This window comes from Gossypium arboreum, chromosome 13, assembly GCF_025698485.1.
Source record: "Gossypium arboreum isolate Shixiya-1 chromosome 13, ASM2569848v2, whole genome shotgun sequence".
NCBI classification, from domain to species: domain Eukaryota; kingdom Viridiplantae; phylum Streptophyta; class Magnoliopsida; order Malvales; family Malvaceae; genus Gossypium; species Gossypium arboreum.
The window spans coordinates 125,662,944-125,681,457 of record NC_069082.1 but is presented as its reverse complement, the minus strand read 5'-3'; the positions used below and the strand labels follow the sequence as shown (position 1 = coordinate 125,681,457).

The 18,514-nt window shown below is 33.1% G+C and overlaps 2 protein-coding genes across 2 annotated transcripts; one reads left to right on the top strand and one right to left on the bottom strand.

Moving 5' to 3' along the window:
• Positions 1-426: 426 nt before the first annotated feature.
• Positions 427-12,440, top strand: LOC108462441 (receptor like protein 21-like). The gene is made up of 8 exons (XM_053024621.1): positions 427-694; positions 6,866-6,940; positions 7,568-7,726; positions 7,814-7,870; positions 8,252-8,398; positions 10,259-10,692; positions 10,822-11,000; positions 11,111-12,440. Exons 1-8 carry the CDS (start codon positions 427-429, stop codon positions 12,438-12,440), a joined length of 2,649 nt encoding a protein of 882 aa, XP_052880581.1.
• Positions 12,441-13,019: 579 nt separating this feature from the next.
• LOC108461734 (protein OS-9 homolog) lies at positions 13,020-17,338 on the bottom strand. Its single transcript, XM_017761660.2, has 9 exons — positions 17,103-17,338; positions 16,114-16,190; positions 15,562-15,759; positions 15,318-15,389; positions 14,852-14,967; positions 14,619-14,685; positions 14,413-14,519; positions 13,493-13,639; positions 13,020-13,365 (listed from the first exon to the last, which is right to left on the bottom strand). The coding sequence occupies exons 1-8, from the start codon at positions 17,314-17,316 to the stop codon at positions 13,498-13,500; spliced, it is 993 nt and encodes a 330-aa protein (XP_017617149.2). The 5' UTR covers positions 17,317-17,338; the 3' UTR covers positions 13,020-13,365; positions 13,493-13,497.
• Positions 17,339-18,514: the final 1,176 nt, after the last annotated feature.

Sequence of the window (18,514 nt, the reverse complement as noted above, 5' to 3'; positions counted from 1 at the left end):
CTTTGGGGTCAAAGTTGGTGTGTAATTGAGGTGAGTGTGTTTTTCACGGCCTGAGTTTGGATACTTTCCCACGAAGAAAAATTGCAGGAAAGTAATAAGAAATTTGACTGTAATTTTCCACAAAGAAAGATTTGCTGAAATTCGACTGTATTTCCACAAAGAAAGATTTGCAGGAAAGTACAAAGAAAGGTTAAGTAAATTTAATTCTACAAACACTAAAGCGTGGAATATGAAAATGGTAAAGAATAAACAAAAACTTATTCATTGAAAGTCCATTGATTTCAAGACTTTAAAGGTTGAACAGTGGGCCTATTCAATGAATTTCCAGGAAACGTACTCATTTAGATTTACTATTATATAAACCCCAAAGGTGTAGTGCTGCTGCATGCCAATATCTGAGACTTAGTGAGCATTGATTTAAGAGAGATGGAGTACTGGAAATTGGTGTGGGTGTTTGTGGTTGCTTTCTTATTTGGAGGGTATCAAAGTGAAGGGTGCTGGGAGATTGAGAAAGCTGCTCTCTTGCAACTCAAACCTTTCTTTCCTCGTGTTAAAGGTGAAGGGATTTCTTGGGGGAAGGGAAATTGTTGCCGATGGAATAGGGTTGAGTGCAGCACTTCCACTGGACGAGTCACCCAACTCTTCCTTGAGGATAGTTATGATAAAGATGTTGTTTCATTAGGGTCGGAAGCGTGTAAATTATTGTACTAAAAAATCACACAAAGTTCAATTCCCAGGGAAGAGAGGTGGATCACAAGGATCTCTTAAATACCAAGTCTTTCCTTAGTCAGAATATCCCTTTTATAGTAATTTAATAGCACAATTAAATACTACTATTATACCCTCAAATATTGAAAGAAAAATAGGACAAGAAAGAACACAAGAGTTTTAACGAGGTTCGGTAAATTATACCTACGTCCTCGGGCACTAACACCGATGATAACTTTACTATCTCCAAAATATTACAAACAAATAGAATTCCTTAAGAATTCTCAAATGGGAGAAGAGAGAAAACTAAGAGAAAGATTGGTTGGGATGATTGAAATGAGAAATGGTTAGGCCTATTTATAGTTAAGGCTCGGGGACTAACTTGCAAATGGCCTAAAAATTAGGGACCAAAATTGCAATTATCCCATTCAACTTTAAACAAGTTGCTTGCCACTTTTTTCTTTCGGTGCCAATTGCACCTCCCACCACCCACCATTTTGACTTTTCAACAATCTCCACCTTGAAGATTTGATTAGGATAATCACATCTTCACTTCTTTCAACTCCCCAAATTCGATAAAGCTATCTTTTGTAATGCCTCCAAATGCTCTCGGCGCCATACACTGAAGGTGCTCAAATTCTCGGGATGTTAATCAAGTTCAAACAATGATTAAACTTGATTGTTGTTACCACTTTGGTCATCATATCTGCAGGATTATCTGCTGTCGGAATCTTCAAGTAGAATTTTCCTTTTTCAAAGACTTCCGCACAAAGTGATATCTTACGTCGATATGCTTGGTTCTTGAATGATAGACTTGATTTTTCGCTAAATGAATAGCGCTCTGATTGTCACAATATAGACTAATGTGACTTTGAACAACTCCCAAGTCTTTCAACAATCCATTAAGCCAAATAGCCTCCTTAATGACTTCAGAATCGCCATATATTCCGCTTCAGTAGTAGACACGACTCATGAGATCGTAAGGTAGACTTCCAACTCACTGGGGCTTTCGCAAGAGTAAACAGATACCCGTAGTTGAACGACGTTTATCTAAATCACCAAAGAAAGTCGGAATCAACATATCGACTACAAACCCACCAAGTGCTTCATCCTGTTCAAAATTAAACCAACATCTACGGTTTTTCAAGATACCGTAGAATCCATTTCACAGCTTGCCAATGTCCTTTTCCAGGATCATGCATATACCTGCTCACAACTCCAACAGCTTGTGAAATGTCGGGGCAGCAGACACACCATCGCATACATCAAACTCCCAACTGCATTAGCATATGGGACTTTTGCCATATATTCTCTTTCTTCTTCGTTTTGGAGATAATTGAGCACTAAGTTTCAAATGAGAAGCAAGTGGGGTACTTACATGTTTAGTGTTTTCATTTACACCAAAACATTGTAATACCTTTTTCAGATATTGCTTCTGATTCAAACAAAGCTTGCCTCTCTGTCTATCTCTACTTATCTCCATGCCGAGAATCTTCTTGGCCTCACCTAGATCTTTCATCTCGAACTCTTGATTCAACTGAGCCTTCACTTATCTATCTCTTTTGGCTCTTGAGCGATTAACATATCATCAACATACAAGAGTAGATAAATGAAAGATCCGTCATGTAACTTCGCAAATACACACAATTGTCATATTTGCTTCTTGTGTATACGCCTTTTCATAAAGCTATCAAATCGCTTGTACCATCGCTTCCTGGGGATTGCTTCAATCCATATAGCGATTTGTTCAAACACAAACCCAATTTCTACCACCAGCATCTTTGTATCCTTCGGGCTGAGTCATATAGATCTCCTCTTCTAACTCACCATGCAAGAAAGCCGTTTTAACATCAAGTTGAGCTAGCTCCAAATTCAACTGTGCTACCAAGGCCAACAAAATTCTAATGGAGGAATGCTTCACAACAGGGGAAAAAACATCATTGTAGTCAATTCCCTCCTTCTGAGCGTAGCCTTTAGCTACTAACCTTGCCTTGTAGCGAACATCTTTCTTGCTAGGAGATCCATCTTTCTTTGCGAATACCCACTTGCATCCGATTGCCCTTTTACCTTTCGGTAATTGCGCCAACTCCCAAGTATTGTTCTTCAGGAGAGATTGCATTTCTTCATCCATGGCGCTTTTCCATTTATCACTTTCTAAGCTTTGCATTGCTTCTTGATAAGTGATAGGAATATCATCATCAACAACGGGAAGGCGTAGGCCACCATATCAGTAAATCGAGCGGGTTTACGAATTTCTCTCCTTGGCCTTGCAACTGCAACTGGTTCTGGTGTACTTAATGGTTCTTGGGTCAAAACCTCTTCAACCTCTAATTCCTCCATTGTGGTTGGAGAATTAGACTTATTAACTGGGAAAATCCCCATCTGCTCAAACTCCACCTGTTTTGGAGTACACTCCACCTGCTGTGGAGTATCGCTCGTCTGAATATCTTTATCTGCTACCTTTTTCAATGCGGCAGATTCATCAAAGGTAACATCTCTGCTACAGATCATTTTCTTTGTGTCTAAGCACCAAAGACGAAATCCCTTCACTCCAGAAGTGATTCCCATAAAGAGAGCTTTCTTTGCCCTCGGATCTAACTTTGACTCCTTCACATGGTAATATGCAAGTGGATCCAAACATATGTAAGGAATCATAATCATGGCGGTTTTCAGACCATACCTCCATAGGAGTTTTTCTTTCTAATGCAGATGATGGCAAGCGATTAACAAGATGGCGGCGTATGTCACACCTCAAATTTCAAAATTGCTTGCCCAACCCAAAGATTGGACAACATACATCGAACTTTCTCCAGCGTGTGTTCGATTCATACGCTCTGCCACTCCATTCTGCATGGTGTATCCCTAATCGTGAAGTGTCGAACAATACCATACTCTTGGCACACATCGAAGAACGGATCACTTCTATATTCGCCTCCATTGTCCGTTCTAAACCGCTTGATTTTCTTGCCGGTCGGTTTTCGATCATAGTTTTCCATTTAAGAAAAACTCTAAGCACTTCATCCTTAGTTCTCATGGTATACACCCAAACTCTTCGGAAAAGTCATCAACAAAAGTAACAAAGTAGTGTTTTCCTCCCAACGAAAGTGTTTTGGAAGGCCCCACACATCTCGAGTGAACATATTCCAAAATACCTTTTGTATTATGGATAGCGATCTTAAATTTCACTCTCTTTTGCTTTCCCAGAACACAATGCTCGCAAAATTTTAATTTGCAAGCCTTTGCACCTTTCAACAATCCTTGCTTTGCCAGAATTTGCAAGGATTTTTCGCTGGCATGTCCCAACTTCATATGCCACAACTGCATTGAGTCCAATTCTTTATTCTGGAAGTGCAATGATTGCTCCAATAACTGTACTACCTTGGTAGTAATACAAGTTATTTTTCCTGATGCCCTTCAATATCACAAGTGCGCCAGATGTCACTTTCAAAACCCCATCTCTCATAGTAACAACTGAACCATTGGATTCCAAGGCTCCCAATGAGATGAGATTTTTCTTCAAACTGGGCACGTACCGAACATCAGTTAGAACTCTGGTTGATCCATCTTGATTCTTTAATTGGATTGAACCTATCCCAGAGTTTCTGAGCATTGTCATTGCCCATATAAACAACTCCTCCATTTAGTTCTACTAAATCAAGAGAACCACTCCCGGGTTAGGGGACATATGATAGGTACAACCCGAATCCAATATCCACTCATCAGAATGGAGCGACGATGATGATGCAACCAGTGATAATTGAGTCACCGGTATCATGCTTTGCAACACAAGCATCTCAGACTTTTTCCCTTATTCTTCACTTTGGACAATTTTTCTTCCAAAGGCCTTTCTCATGACAAAAGGCACATTCATCTTTCCAGTCCGGACTTTGACTTTGATCTCCCCTTTTGAGTTTTCTTCCGAGTGTATGAACGACCTCGGACTACTAAAGCTTCTGTATCTCTGATTGAGTTTTTCTGTTTGTCCTTCTTTCTCTATTCATAACTGTATAAGGCCGCACAGACTTCGCTCAGAGATATATCACTCCTGCCATGAAGTAGAGTAGTTTCTAGGAACTCAAACTCCTCAGGAAGTGACCCCAACAGCATCAAAGCCAAATCTTCATCTTTGAATGTCTCATCCATATTCAACAAATCAGTGACTAACCGATTAAATCTGTGATGTGATCATTCATTGTGGTACTTGGGACGTAAGTGAAGCGAAAGCAGTCTTTTCTTCAAGTGGAGCTTATTTTGACTGTTTTTCTTCAAAATTTTTCTTCAAGTGCCACCCACAACTTATTTGCGAAGTCTCCTTTGAAAAGCATACCTCTGCTCTCGAGAAAGGCATGATCGAATTGTGCCACATGCCAACCGATTGATCGCCTTCCAATCTTTCTCCGTACATCATCTGGTTTCTCTTCATCAATGGCAATGTCTAGACCTGCTTTGAAAAGGGCATCTAGAACCTCACTTTGCCACATACCAAAATGGCCCGTGCCATCAAAGATCTCCACGGCCAATCTTGCATTTGCAATTGTCGGTCTTGTCCACATGGACGATGTTGAAGCTCCTACACCAACCGTTTTCTCCATAATCTTTCAATATACCTAAGAAATCTTTTACGATGTGGAAGATCGGTTTAAACTGCAACCACAGAGCATACTACGATTAACCTTCGCTCTTGATACCACTTGTTGTTTCATTAGGGTTGAAGCGTGTAAATTATTGTACTAAAAAATCACACAAAGTTCAATTCCGAGGGAAGAGAGGTGGATCACAAGGATCTCTTAAATACCAAGTCTTTCCTTAGTCAGAATATCCCTTTTATAGTAATTTAATAGCACAATTAAATACTACTATTATACCCTCAAATATTGAAAGAAAAATAGGACAAGAAAGAACACAAGAGTTTTAACGAGGTTCGGTAAATTATACCTACGTCCTCGGGCACTAACACCAGATGATAACTTTACTATCTCCAAAATATTACAAACAAATAGAATTCCTTAAGAATTCTCAAATGGGAGAAGAGAGAAAACTAAGAGAGAAAGATTGGTTGGGATGATTGAAATGAGAAATGGTTAGGCCTATTTATAGTTAAGGCTCAGGGACTAACTTGCAAATGGCCTAAAAAATTAGGGACCAAAATTGCAATTATCCCATTCAACTTTAAACAAGTTGCTTGCCACTTTTTTTCTTTCGGTGCCAATTGCACCTCCCACCACCCACCATTTTTGACTTTTCAACAAAAGACAACGAGGATATCTATCAGGGATGGTATCTCAACATCTCTTTGTTTCTTCCCTTCGAAGAATTGAAGAGTCTTAATTTAGAAGGCAACTACATTGCTGGTTTTATTGACAATCAAGGTTCATTCATCTTCACCTTATTATCTGCAATCTTTAAAAAGGATTTTCTTATAAGTTTTAACTCTTGAAAGCAATTAATTCACAGACTCAAATCTTATTAATGATAAAGTTAATATTATGTTGTACATGAAGGAGGCTGAAGTGAATAATTAGTGACTATATTAATATTTAATTTTATGATATTATTGGATGATTATCGGGCATTAAGAGGTATCAAAATTGAACAAGTTAGAGATTTTGGATTTAAGCAACAACATATTATTAGGAAACATCCTATCACATTCATCTCTAAAAACTTTGTTTTTGAAAAATTGTGGATTACAAGGAAATATCAATATCTTAGACAAAGTTACTCATAAAATTTCATGCTTATATTGAGAAAATTTATTTTTTTTTGAATAACTAAATGATATGTATTATTGTGTTTTAACAGAACTCAATAATTTAAAGAATTTAAAGGAGTTGCATCTAAACGACAATAAAATCGAGAGCCTCCAAAGCGTAAGTAGACATAATTATGTTTAACATATACGACATTTGAGTAGTAAAATGAAAATACAGTTTATGCAATTACCAATTACGCTTTTACAGAAAAGAGAATTGAGGTTGACCAAACTTGAGGTGCTGCAAATTTTCATCTCTCGCTGTCCTCCCGCATTTAAAATCTTTGAATATAGAAAGTAACCTTTTGACCGAATGGAGCTATATTCAAGGCAAGTATGCTTTAAAACATATGCATCTATTAATTTCTCATTACAAGTTTTAATTGTTTGTAATTTTTTCTGCAGATTTAAATGTTTTGAGTCATTTAAAGATACTGAATATAAGCTATGATGAAATAAATGACTCTACTCCATCTCAAGGTAATTCAACATGTTTCTTTTTTTTTTTTGGAAAAATCTATAATATATGTGTCGAAACCATTTTTATTTTTGGAAAAAATAAGGATTGATTTTTAAAATAAAGTGTGGTTTGTTTAGATGTGATTGGATCACTTAATAAAATATTTTATTCTATTTAAATCAATTTTGGCGTACGTAAATTTAAAAACGGGTTCGGAAGCCGGTTACGTACGAGAAAAGATTAGTTATTTTGGGTCTCGGGTTTTAGGTTAGGATTTTAATGTTTGGGTCTTGGATTATTTTAGACTAATGGACTTTTATTATTTTGGGTTTTTTTTTTTTGTTTGTTTTATTTTTGGTTTTGGGTTCCTTTATGGACCTGGGGTTTTGTAAATGGACATTGATTTATTTTTATTTTTGTTTGATATTTTTTATTTTTTATTTTTGCTTTCTGGTTTATTATAGGCCGGGACAAATTGGACTTATTACAATATGAAAAAGAGATATTTTAATTATCTTTAATTACTATTTACAAGCACATACTAAGCAGATTATTATTTCATTAGCTTTTTGCAAGTTAGGTTAAAATCACATAAGTGAGATCAGGACAAGAAATGTCTTGTAACATTTTATATGGTGTTTGTATAGATAATAAAAGGGAACTAAAGTTGATGAACCTAGAAGAGCTTAATTTGTGGGGGAATATCTTCAACACTAACATATTGTCATCGTTGGGTAGCCTTTCAAATCTCAAGTCTTTGTCTTTAACACATATATTTGATGGAGACGCGATGGAGGAATCAATAGGTAAAAACGGTTTGCTCCCTCTCCTCCTGTTCCCAGTACAACATTGCTTTTCTTTTAAAAAAAATTATCCATGAATATTGTTCTCAGGGTTACCTGCTATGAAAAACTTGGAGAAACTACATTTAGAGTGTCATAATGAAAATGGTACGTGCTGCTAGAATAAAATTATGTTTCAATAATTAATTTGTTAATTTTATCCTAATACTCTTTAAAAAAAAGGTTTATTAATGCTATATAATTTATTTCTTCTCTCCATAAAAAAAGTTTCTATGTTAGTTAATCTTCAACTTCAATCATTGGACATATTCCTGTCATCGAAAACTCTTTTCTTGGAAGGCGTTAGAATGAATGGGACAATAATTATCTAAAGTAAGTTATTTTCCAGATTACATAAAAATATATATATTAAAATATTTGTACAACTTACCTGAAATATTTGATTTTGCATTTTTGTATTTCAGAACATATTTGATTTTGCATTTTTGTATTTCAGAACATACTCATATCTGTAAGTGTTTTTTATAGGATGGCAAAATTTAACAAATTTGAAAGAATTGACCTTAACGGATTTATCTTGCACTTCCAACATTATTCAAGATATTGGAACCCTCACTTCTCTTGAGGACTTGGTCATTGATGGTTGTGACGTTGATGATAATCTCACCTTACATGGTACATTTATTACATCTTTTTCAATTGTAGTTTTTTTGTTTCTTTTTGTTTTAGCCAAAAATAAATTTATTGATAAAAAAGTAGAATACCCCAAAAATTTCAACATTTGAAAATTAAAGTGAAACCAATAACCTAAAGAAATTACACTTATAACACCAACATAATAAAGCACAATAACCTAAAAACACAAAGTAACACAAAAAATACCATCACATATTGAGTGATAAGTGTTGATCGCATCTAATTTTTCCATTGACAAAACGTCCATGTCAAAATCATCATCATTACATTATAATTGTTTCATAAATTTATTTCTTTTTATTAATTGATTAACTAAATATATGTCATTCAATTAAGCAGTACATATACTTTAAATAACACTGGGTTTCTATTACATAACCTTTATATTGGATAAAAGGAGCACAACAGTCACTGTATCATATTTCGGATTACATTTTAGTCTCTCTATTAAATAATGAGTAAATTGATCCTTGTACATTAGATGAAGCAACAAAATAGTCCCTTCCATTAAAATTGTGTTATTAAATTCTTATTTTGGTGTTTTATATGTAAAACAAAATAATAAATTTAGACATTAATCTTTACATATTTTTTAATTTGACCCTACTCTTTTATTTAGAGCAAATTGAACTTCAAACCTTTCATTATTGATGTGTCATTATTTTATTATATATATCACATCAACATATAAGTTTAAAATTATAAAAATTTCAGTAAAGTATAAATAAAATTATAATTCCAAAAATTATGAATTGAATCTCATCAAAATTAAAAAAATAAAAAATAAACATAAATAATTCTAAACGTATAAAAGCTTTTCAAACATTCAATAAAAATCTAGAATTATAGAAGTTTTTCAAACAATATTCAATAAAAATAAATAATTTTTTAGAAATACAAAAAATTTAAAGTATTAAAAAAAGTAAAAATAATTATTCTGCTACAAGGACTTTGAAAAATCAGTATATAAGAGTAATGTGATAATTAAAGATTATTTATAAATTTTACATGTATGCAGGGAGAATCCAGAGAGCTAGCAGGGCCTCGCTCCTTAAAATAGAAAATTTTTATTTTGATCTTTTAAATTTTTAAAATTTTAAATTAATAAAAGTAAAATTACACTTTAACCTCCCTAAAATGATAAAATTTTAATTTAATCATCTAAAATTTATATTTTCAGTATTTTTCATTAAGAATAAGGTATTTGGTCCATTGCCAATTTAAAATGAGTATTTAATAAAAAATTGGAAATTAAAGAGGACCTCAAAATTCACCATCACCAGGTGTTTTGTTTCAATCTTTGCTATTGGTCTTTATTTATTTATCTAATGACATTTTAATTTTTTTAAAAATTATTAAAAACATAAAAAAATACTTAAATTTTATAATAATCGTTAAACTATTAGACATTTTAATTTAATCTGAAAATTAAAGTGTTGTTACAATTAGATGCTTCTATCATTATACTATAACTTTTATATATAGGTAATTTACATTTTTGAAGAATTTTTTCATTATTTTTAAAATTATAAAATTATGTCACATCAAGACTTGGAACGTTTGAAGGTCATCTTACTTATATAAAAGAGTAGAGGTCAAATTGAATAAAGGTATAAAAGTTGAAGGTTAAATTTATTAATATGCCTTATATATAAAATACCAAAATAAGCATTTAACATCACAATTTTAATAAAGGAACTACTTTACTCCCCGTTTAACATAGAGATTAATTTATCTATTTTTTAATAAAATACCAAAATACAATCTAAAATATAATATAAAGACTGATATGATACTTTTACATTTTATAATGTTAGAATAGTAATGTTACATTTGCAGGTTTTTGTGAATTGAGGAAGCTACAAACGCTGGCCATCATCAACAGCTACTGGAATGCTAGTTTGCCTGAATGCTTCTCTGAACTCACATCCCTCAAATATTTAGATATCTCTTACAATAATTTTTCTGGAAATATATCCATGTTTAAGAATCTAAGGTTACTCAAGTATTTAGATATCTCTTCCAACAATTTTTTTGGAGATATATCTATGCTTAAAAATTTAAAGTTGCTCGAGTATTTAGATCTCCGTTCGAATAAATTTTCTGGAGATATATCTTATTTTATGAGTCTAACATCCCTCCGAGAGTTATGGCTTTCGAACAATAATATTGAGATCCCAAGGTCATTGGCTCCGTTGTTCAACCTTTCAAAACTCCAAAAATTATATGCAGACAACAACACGATATATAATGCTGAAACTGAGATGCATTCTGTAGACACCCCAACATTCCAGTTGAGATCTATCAGTTAATCTTGTTGCGGAGATGGTGGATCATTCCCTCAATCTCTCAATCATCAACATGACTTGCGAGATGTTGATCTCTCTAACATCAATTTCAAGGGATATCAGTTCCCAAACTGGTTGTTGGAAAACAACAAGAAATTAAAGGAACTACATCTTGCCAATAGCTCTCAATCGGGACATTTTCAGCTACCACCGACTTCTCATAGGGGTTTATTATATTTGGATGTTTCCAATAATTCCCTCGATGGTAACATCCCAAATGAAATCGGAGCAAAGTACCATCATTAAAGCTTCTTAACATGTCGAATAATTTTTTTGGCGGTGGTATTCCGATTTCGATTGGTGATATGATTTTCCTTCAATTATTGGACTTCTCCAACAATAGATTGAGTGGTGGAATACCGAGGCACTTGCCCATGGGGTTGTTCATATTCGATGTTAGCAATAACCAACTCTTTGGTGATATACCAAGCTCCATAGAGAATCTGACACTTATGTTAACATTGGATTTAAGCAATAACACACTTTTCGGTGGGATACCAAGGTGGATGGGAAAGATGTCAAATTTGGAAGAACTTGTGATGGCAAATAATCGTTTTGAAGGTCCAATCCCCATGGAACTTTGCAATCTCAACTCTAGTCTTCAATTTTTGGACCTTTCGGCTAACAACAAATCGGGAAGTTTGCCGTCTTGCTTCATCTTTTCAAGGCTCACTCATGTTTATTTATCAAGAAACAAGCTAAAAGGGCCGATCACCAATTTTTTTAACAGCAGTGGTTTGGTGACACTGGATCTTAGCAACAGCCACTTAATTGGAAATATTACAAATTGGATTGGCAGCCTTTCTACGTTGAGTTATCTTCTCCTAAATAACAACTACTTTGAAGGTGGGATTCCGGTTCAATTATGCGAGTTACATTTGTTAAGGTTGATTGATGTTTCTAGCAACAATCTTTCTGGTACAATTCCTCCTTGCTTGATGAATACAATATCGAATGATAGTTCCCGTGCTTATTTTGACAACAGTGGTTACGACGGTTCCATCGGATCTTTCTATGTTGATGTGCCGATAAAGTTCACCATGAAATGCATATCCTACTTTTATAAGGCAACAGTCCTCACTTACCTGTCTGGAATTGATCTCTCTTGCAACAAGTTGACTGGTGAGATTCCCCACCAATTCCAACACTATAGAGACATCATCGTCTTGAATTTTTCTCACAACAGTTTGATAGGACCAATCCCTCCAGCACTTGCCGACTTATCCCAAATTGAGAGTCTGGATCTTTCTCACAACCACTTGAGCGGGAATATCCCTTCCCAACTTCTGGGGTTACATTTTTTGTCCTTTTTCAGTGTGGCATACAATAATTTATCAGGAACTACACCTCAAATAACCGGACAATTTGCAACATTTGAAGAAAGCAGTTACCTGGGAAATCTTTTCCTTTGTGGTGAACCATTGCCAAAGAATTGCTCAATAGATGGATCATCTTCATCGATGCCGAAAAATGCAACTGACAAGGGTTTCATTGACATGGAATTCTTTTACGCAAGTTTTGTTGGGTCGTACATTGTGATGCCATTGTGTATTGCCATAGTGTTGTACATTAATCCTTACTGGAGACAAGCATGGTTCTATCACGTAGAAGCAGCCACCATGTCCTGCTATTATTTTGTGCTCGACCATGTTCTGCCTAAACCATTCCATTAAGGAACCATTTAGCCAAGCCATGCTCACTCCTTCTCCTTTTTATTTTTTATCAATGCCGTACTCTTAAAGGCTAGTTTGGTAATACTTTTGAAAAAATGCTGTGAAAAAGTATTATGAAAAATAGCTTTTAAAAATTTTAATTTAAAATTTGAGTGTTTAACATTCATGTCAAAAGTGTTTTTAAAAATAAAATATTTATTTTAGACATGTTATTATCAATGAACAAATATACATTAAAATAATATTTAAATTAGTTAATATTATTATATTTTAGTAAGAATATAAAAAATTATTATTACTTCTTGTTAATATTTTAATATATAAAATATAAATTTTAAATATTTTTAAACAATAAATATTAATTATTTATAAAATTTAATTAGAATATATAAACTATATTTTAAATATTTAAATATAACTATTAAATATTTGTAATTAATATTTTACAAAAATATTTTTATTTTTAATTAATTTTTTAACACATTTGTAATTAAGTACAAAAAAATAAAAAGTACTATGTTATTGGAGTAAAAAGTAATTAAACACTAAAAATGTTTTTGAAAGAGAAAAAATTAAAAATTTCAACCAAAAACTACTTGATCTACTCAGCTTTTCTTCCATAAGTACTTTTAAAAAGCAATACAGAACTGGTCCTTAGTGGTTTGTCATGCTCTCAATAAAAGCTTTTTATGTATTTGGCTAGTTCCAATGAAGTGGCTCATGATTTCTATTCTGTACAAAAGAAAACACACTTGAAGTTTAACTATTCTATAATATTATCTTTGACATGGTAAAGACAGGTTGCAATCTTTGCAATCTTTTTTTTTTTTTTTGAGACAATTCATCCAAACTCTAGTCTTTTTGACAGATGCATGTCAGATCTTCAAATTCTTGAATTGTTATCTTTGTTAATAAAGAACGTAATCTGCAAAGGACAAGAATAATTTGTAAAAAAAATATATATCAAATAATTTAATTTGATACCGTAATACTTTCAGTTAGACAAGACATATATATTTGTAAATGTATGCAAAAGGTGAATGAAGATTTACAGCAGTCATTTGGTTGAATATGTAGATGGATCATCTGAGTCCATCATCATAGTAAAATGAGTGTCATCAACCTTTGTATCCTTGTAATCCTTTGGAAGGATATTGCAATTAATGGTGTGCCACACTGGTCTCTCTTCTTGGAATAATCTGCAAAATCAAGTATGTGGATCATAATTTATTTTTCAAAATGACAAAATTTATAAGCAGAACGGATAGCGTCAGATATTCATTTTTTAAAACCATCCATTGTCATCTTGGTTTCCCTTACACAAAACAGAACCCCCAAAATGGTTTTCTTTTCTCCCTACATTATACCTATCAATCACTTTTGAAGCACCTTAATACTTGCTCGTTCACCATTCAATTAATGACCCAATGCATGATTGTTTCAGGTCACTATCATCCTATGTCACTTCCGACTTTTTATTTTTATTAAAATATTCATTTCTGACACTCGTGCCCAACACATGAATATGGGGATATAACCTTCAACGATCCTCCGATACATAATAAAATTTAGAAAAATCAAACCATGCCAATGTGATACATATATCCTTATCCGATGCTAACACCCAAGTCCAAGTATTGGGAATAAAGGATAATAAGTTTTCAGTCATGTTTTACATACAGTTCCCAACTCACTTCTATGGTTGATCTTTGATCTTTTCAACAGGCACGTATCAACAACTATGTTACTCGGACTTGTGTGTGAGTATTGAATATGGATATGTATTTGACATGGGTATGGTTAGACTTTTCTAAGTTTCTCCATGTATTTGGAGAATCTTTGGAGGTCATATTTTCATATCTATGTATCGTGTCTGACACAGGTACATGAAAATGAAGAGTTTGAGCAACATAGATTATTATCTAACCTTAGCATTAAGATGTGTGTGAGAGAGAGAGAGAGAGAGACTCACGGGTGTTTGCAGAGCATTGGGCATTGAATAGTTAGTGCATACTTGCATGTGGATAACTCTGTAATTGAACTAATCATCGCTCTTGGCTCCGAGCACACAAACCTCACCTACAAACACACATTATAAACCTCTACAAATATGTTTTTCTACCCCTCCAAAGCAAAACTAGAAACCATACAAAAATTCTGTACTTCATTGCTTCATACCTCAGTTTCTCGAGGCTGATTAGTAAGATCACATGCAGTTCCATTCGTATATTGATGAGCGTGATACCTGTGAGAACCAGTATAACTGTTAGTCCTTTTCCTTCATTTTATTCAATGCAACCATTTACCTTTCACCACTTGAAACCTCTTTTCCTTTAAATAATAGAAACAAAATTAAATACACCAAAGATTAAGTGCGATCTAAATTTTTCCAAGCCACACTTAAGGCAGACCTTTGCGAAGCATCTTTTGAGCGAGGATCTTTCAATGTGGAGATGTCAGAGAGATTCTGGTTGACGGCAGCAGTGGCCTCCTCATCATATACACCCAACACAAATTCCTGAACCACCTGCAATACTTACAAAAACTAATATAATTATTCTTAACGCTTCATATCAACTACATTTTCAATTCCAAGTAAATCCAAAGTGACAAGAACAAGTCCAGAAGAAGATTTGTTAAAAACTGCTGCTTTTACAACTATTATTACCATTAACTACCGCCTATTATACAAATTACTACTCAGATACATGATGCAAGCCAATAATTCAGTGCCGAAAATCATCCATTTGAGTGTCCATAACAGGTTCAGCTCATAAATTTGCTGTGGTTCATATCAGAAAAAAAAATAATACATCACAGATAGAACCCTCAAACCTTTAAATACTAGTACCTTAAATAGATTGAATTAAAGGCTACCTTATCCTCTTCCAAATGTAGTTGCCTTAACTGCTTTTGATAGCAAAATTCATAAGACCACCAACCCTCTTGCTGCATGAAGGAGTTGACAACATAAGCTAGATATGAAAATAAGCAGCACACAATGACAATTCCATGGAAGAACAAAGGTCCCTCCCTCCCCTTCCTTTTATTTTAAGGTGACAAGAATAACATATAGAATAGGAAAAACCAAACGAACAGTTTGTAGGAATCAAATGCTCACTCTGACAAAGCATTGATTTTTCAGTACTTCCAGTAGTTCATCAGGTGTCTTCAGTTTAACCCGTTTCTCAGTTTCCACAATCATACTACTAGTGTTTTGATGGGTTACTGGTTTTTTGGCTTTCCCCACCTTCGGCAAGAAACATAAAAACTTATTTCCATCTTTATTGGGCATAACAACAGACTCCTGACCATCATCCTGCAAAATATTATCAGTCAAATGGATAAATCGACATAGAACTTAACAGGTTCACATGAAAGGGAAAAACCAGCCGATTAAAACAACAATCATATGGAAATTATTCAAGTTAAGATAGTTATTGACGGTGCACAAAGAAAACCTAGGAGAAGGGAACCCAAGATGAAAAACTTCATTATCAAGGGTATAGTATGATCTACTGGTACTGTAAATTCGTGGACATGATTGTGAAATCTTCAGCTAAGATTGAATAAGATGCAATAAGCAATAAAGAAAAACTTCAATATGTTCATTCAGATTTTATCAAAAGTAGGACTGAAGAACAAAAATATGTTAAACTCTAAGCTTACTCACAGGATGGTAGGGCGAATCTTCTGTATGAAATTCAATCTTGTATTTTGGTTCACGGGAGCTATGGCCAAATGTGCCAGCTGTTGTTCAGAGAGTTTCAGCAAGCAAGCAAACTTGAAAGCTATTGAACGAAAATTCTAAATATGAAAAAAGGGATACTATAACACAGTCAATAATTCAACTTCAATAGAGTAGGATGGAAATTCTGCACAAGATAATATCAACCACAAAGACTGATTTGGTTATGACTACCACCATTATTAGCACCCTTGGGTTAAGAGTAAACTCTAAGAACCAAAAGGTTTTCATTAGTCCACATATACACATTACACAGGCATAAGAACATGATCTATGATCCGTAATATCCGGATTTATCTTACAATCAGCTCTCAGCATTAAATTTTCTTTAAACGGATAAATACTCAACTTCTACACCTATTAGTAACTCTAAAAAATCCATTGCTACAAGTAAAAAACTATTTACAATTGCAAATCCTTTCTAATTGTGCGGAAAACGGAAAACATTCCTCATTGTTACCGAAACAAGGATAGATCTCAGGCCACTGAATGACAAAGGATATCTAATTTTAGCACCATTCTATTAGAACACTAGGTTGAATCAAATTCCAAATAAAAAGAAAAAAGAAAAAAACTCATTTTCTAACTATGAAGGACTGGAAAAGGAGCATACATTACACTACTAACCATTAACAATAAACAAGTAGCATACCTAACAATCCAGAAAATATTCATTAATCTAGAACAAAGCAAACCAAAAAAATTATCAAGCATGATTATTTTAAATTAGGTCTCATAAGCTAAACTATTCTGTATTTTCACACATGAAAATTCAAAATTAAAGATAATTAAAGAAAACCGAGAACCCAAACACCATTCAGATGAATTATACCCCAAAAAAAAGGTCTCAGTTTTACATTAAAAACCGGAACTTTCAGATAAAAAAAAATAGAGAGAAAGAAAAATGGAGATACCTATATGAGATGGGAAAACGGGATCGGCGAAGACATTGATGCATAAGATACATAAAACTGCTGCTACCAACGTAATAAACAACCTCATTTTCCCCCCTTTTGGAGAGATGTTACTTTCAATTCCAAATTCAAAATTTAACCCCACAATCATCCTTTCTTTTTTTCCTTCCCTAAAATGAAGGTAAAAATATTCGATTATGAAGAAAAAGAACATAATGAGTCGGTATCAAGGGCTGGTGAAGATGACGATGAGACCATGCAGGTGGGCTAATGGACTGGAAGTGAAATTACGACCCAATGGGTTCATTTGTGCTAAAAAACCTAAGCCGAATTTGTTTTAACAAGTAATTCTTCATATTTTCATATTTTAAAAGGAAATTCTAAATTTATTTTTTATTTTTATTTTCTATAAATTTTATTCAAATTAAATATATAGTTTATTTTAATTTTAAAAAAACATATTTTTAATATAATTTTTAAATATAGTGACTAAAATGTTAAATCTTTAAACATGATAGTCCATATTTTTTCCTATTTTCTAAAAAAATTATGAGCTTTATATAATTTTTTAATTTTGAATATTTTATTTTTAAAATATTTTATAATTTTAAACTATTTTTAAATAGTATCATGTCAACATAAAATATACATAAATAACCACATAAATTATAAAAGAAACTAATATTTTAATCAATATTTTCATTAAAAATATTAAAAAATTGAAAGTTTAATAATCAACTAATAATAACTAATTTAATAAAAATATAAATATTAAGAACTAAATTTATCGTTATATATTTATAGTTTCATTTATTTTACAAATATCTTTTATACTTACGAGAGAGCGTCAAAGAAAAGATGGTGCGAAATAGAGATATTATCTATTTTTAATAGTTTAATGTTACATTAATAATTTTATCTTAAATTCTAGAATTTTTTTAAAATTTATTTTTATTAATATAAAATTACTGACCTAAACTACATATTTATATAATCCTTTTCCCACATTGATAAGGAAAAACAACCTGGCTGAAGTTTTAAAAGTAAATGAAAAAAAAAAAAAGAGAAGGTCAGATATTGGAGGGTCGAAGGAGCGAATGTGGGGGCTGAATATGAATCGCTAATGTCACGTTTTGTTCGAATCTTTTATTACAACTTTTTTTCCCGACAAGATGACACGTTAATCTTAAGACACCGATACACACACACCAATGTTAACGAACAAAAGCTGAAAAAATAAGGATTTAGATCTGATCTGATCTGAGTTGCCGACAACAGCTGTCTTGCCGTTTATAAGCAGTTTGCCACTTGCCCAAACTTGCCTTCCATAATTGCCTTACTGTTAATTATTAGGTTAAAATGTGCTTATAGTCCCTATACTTTTATAATATTAGAAATCTAATCTTTTGCTT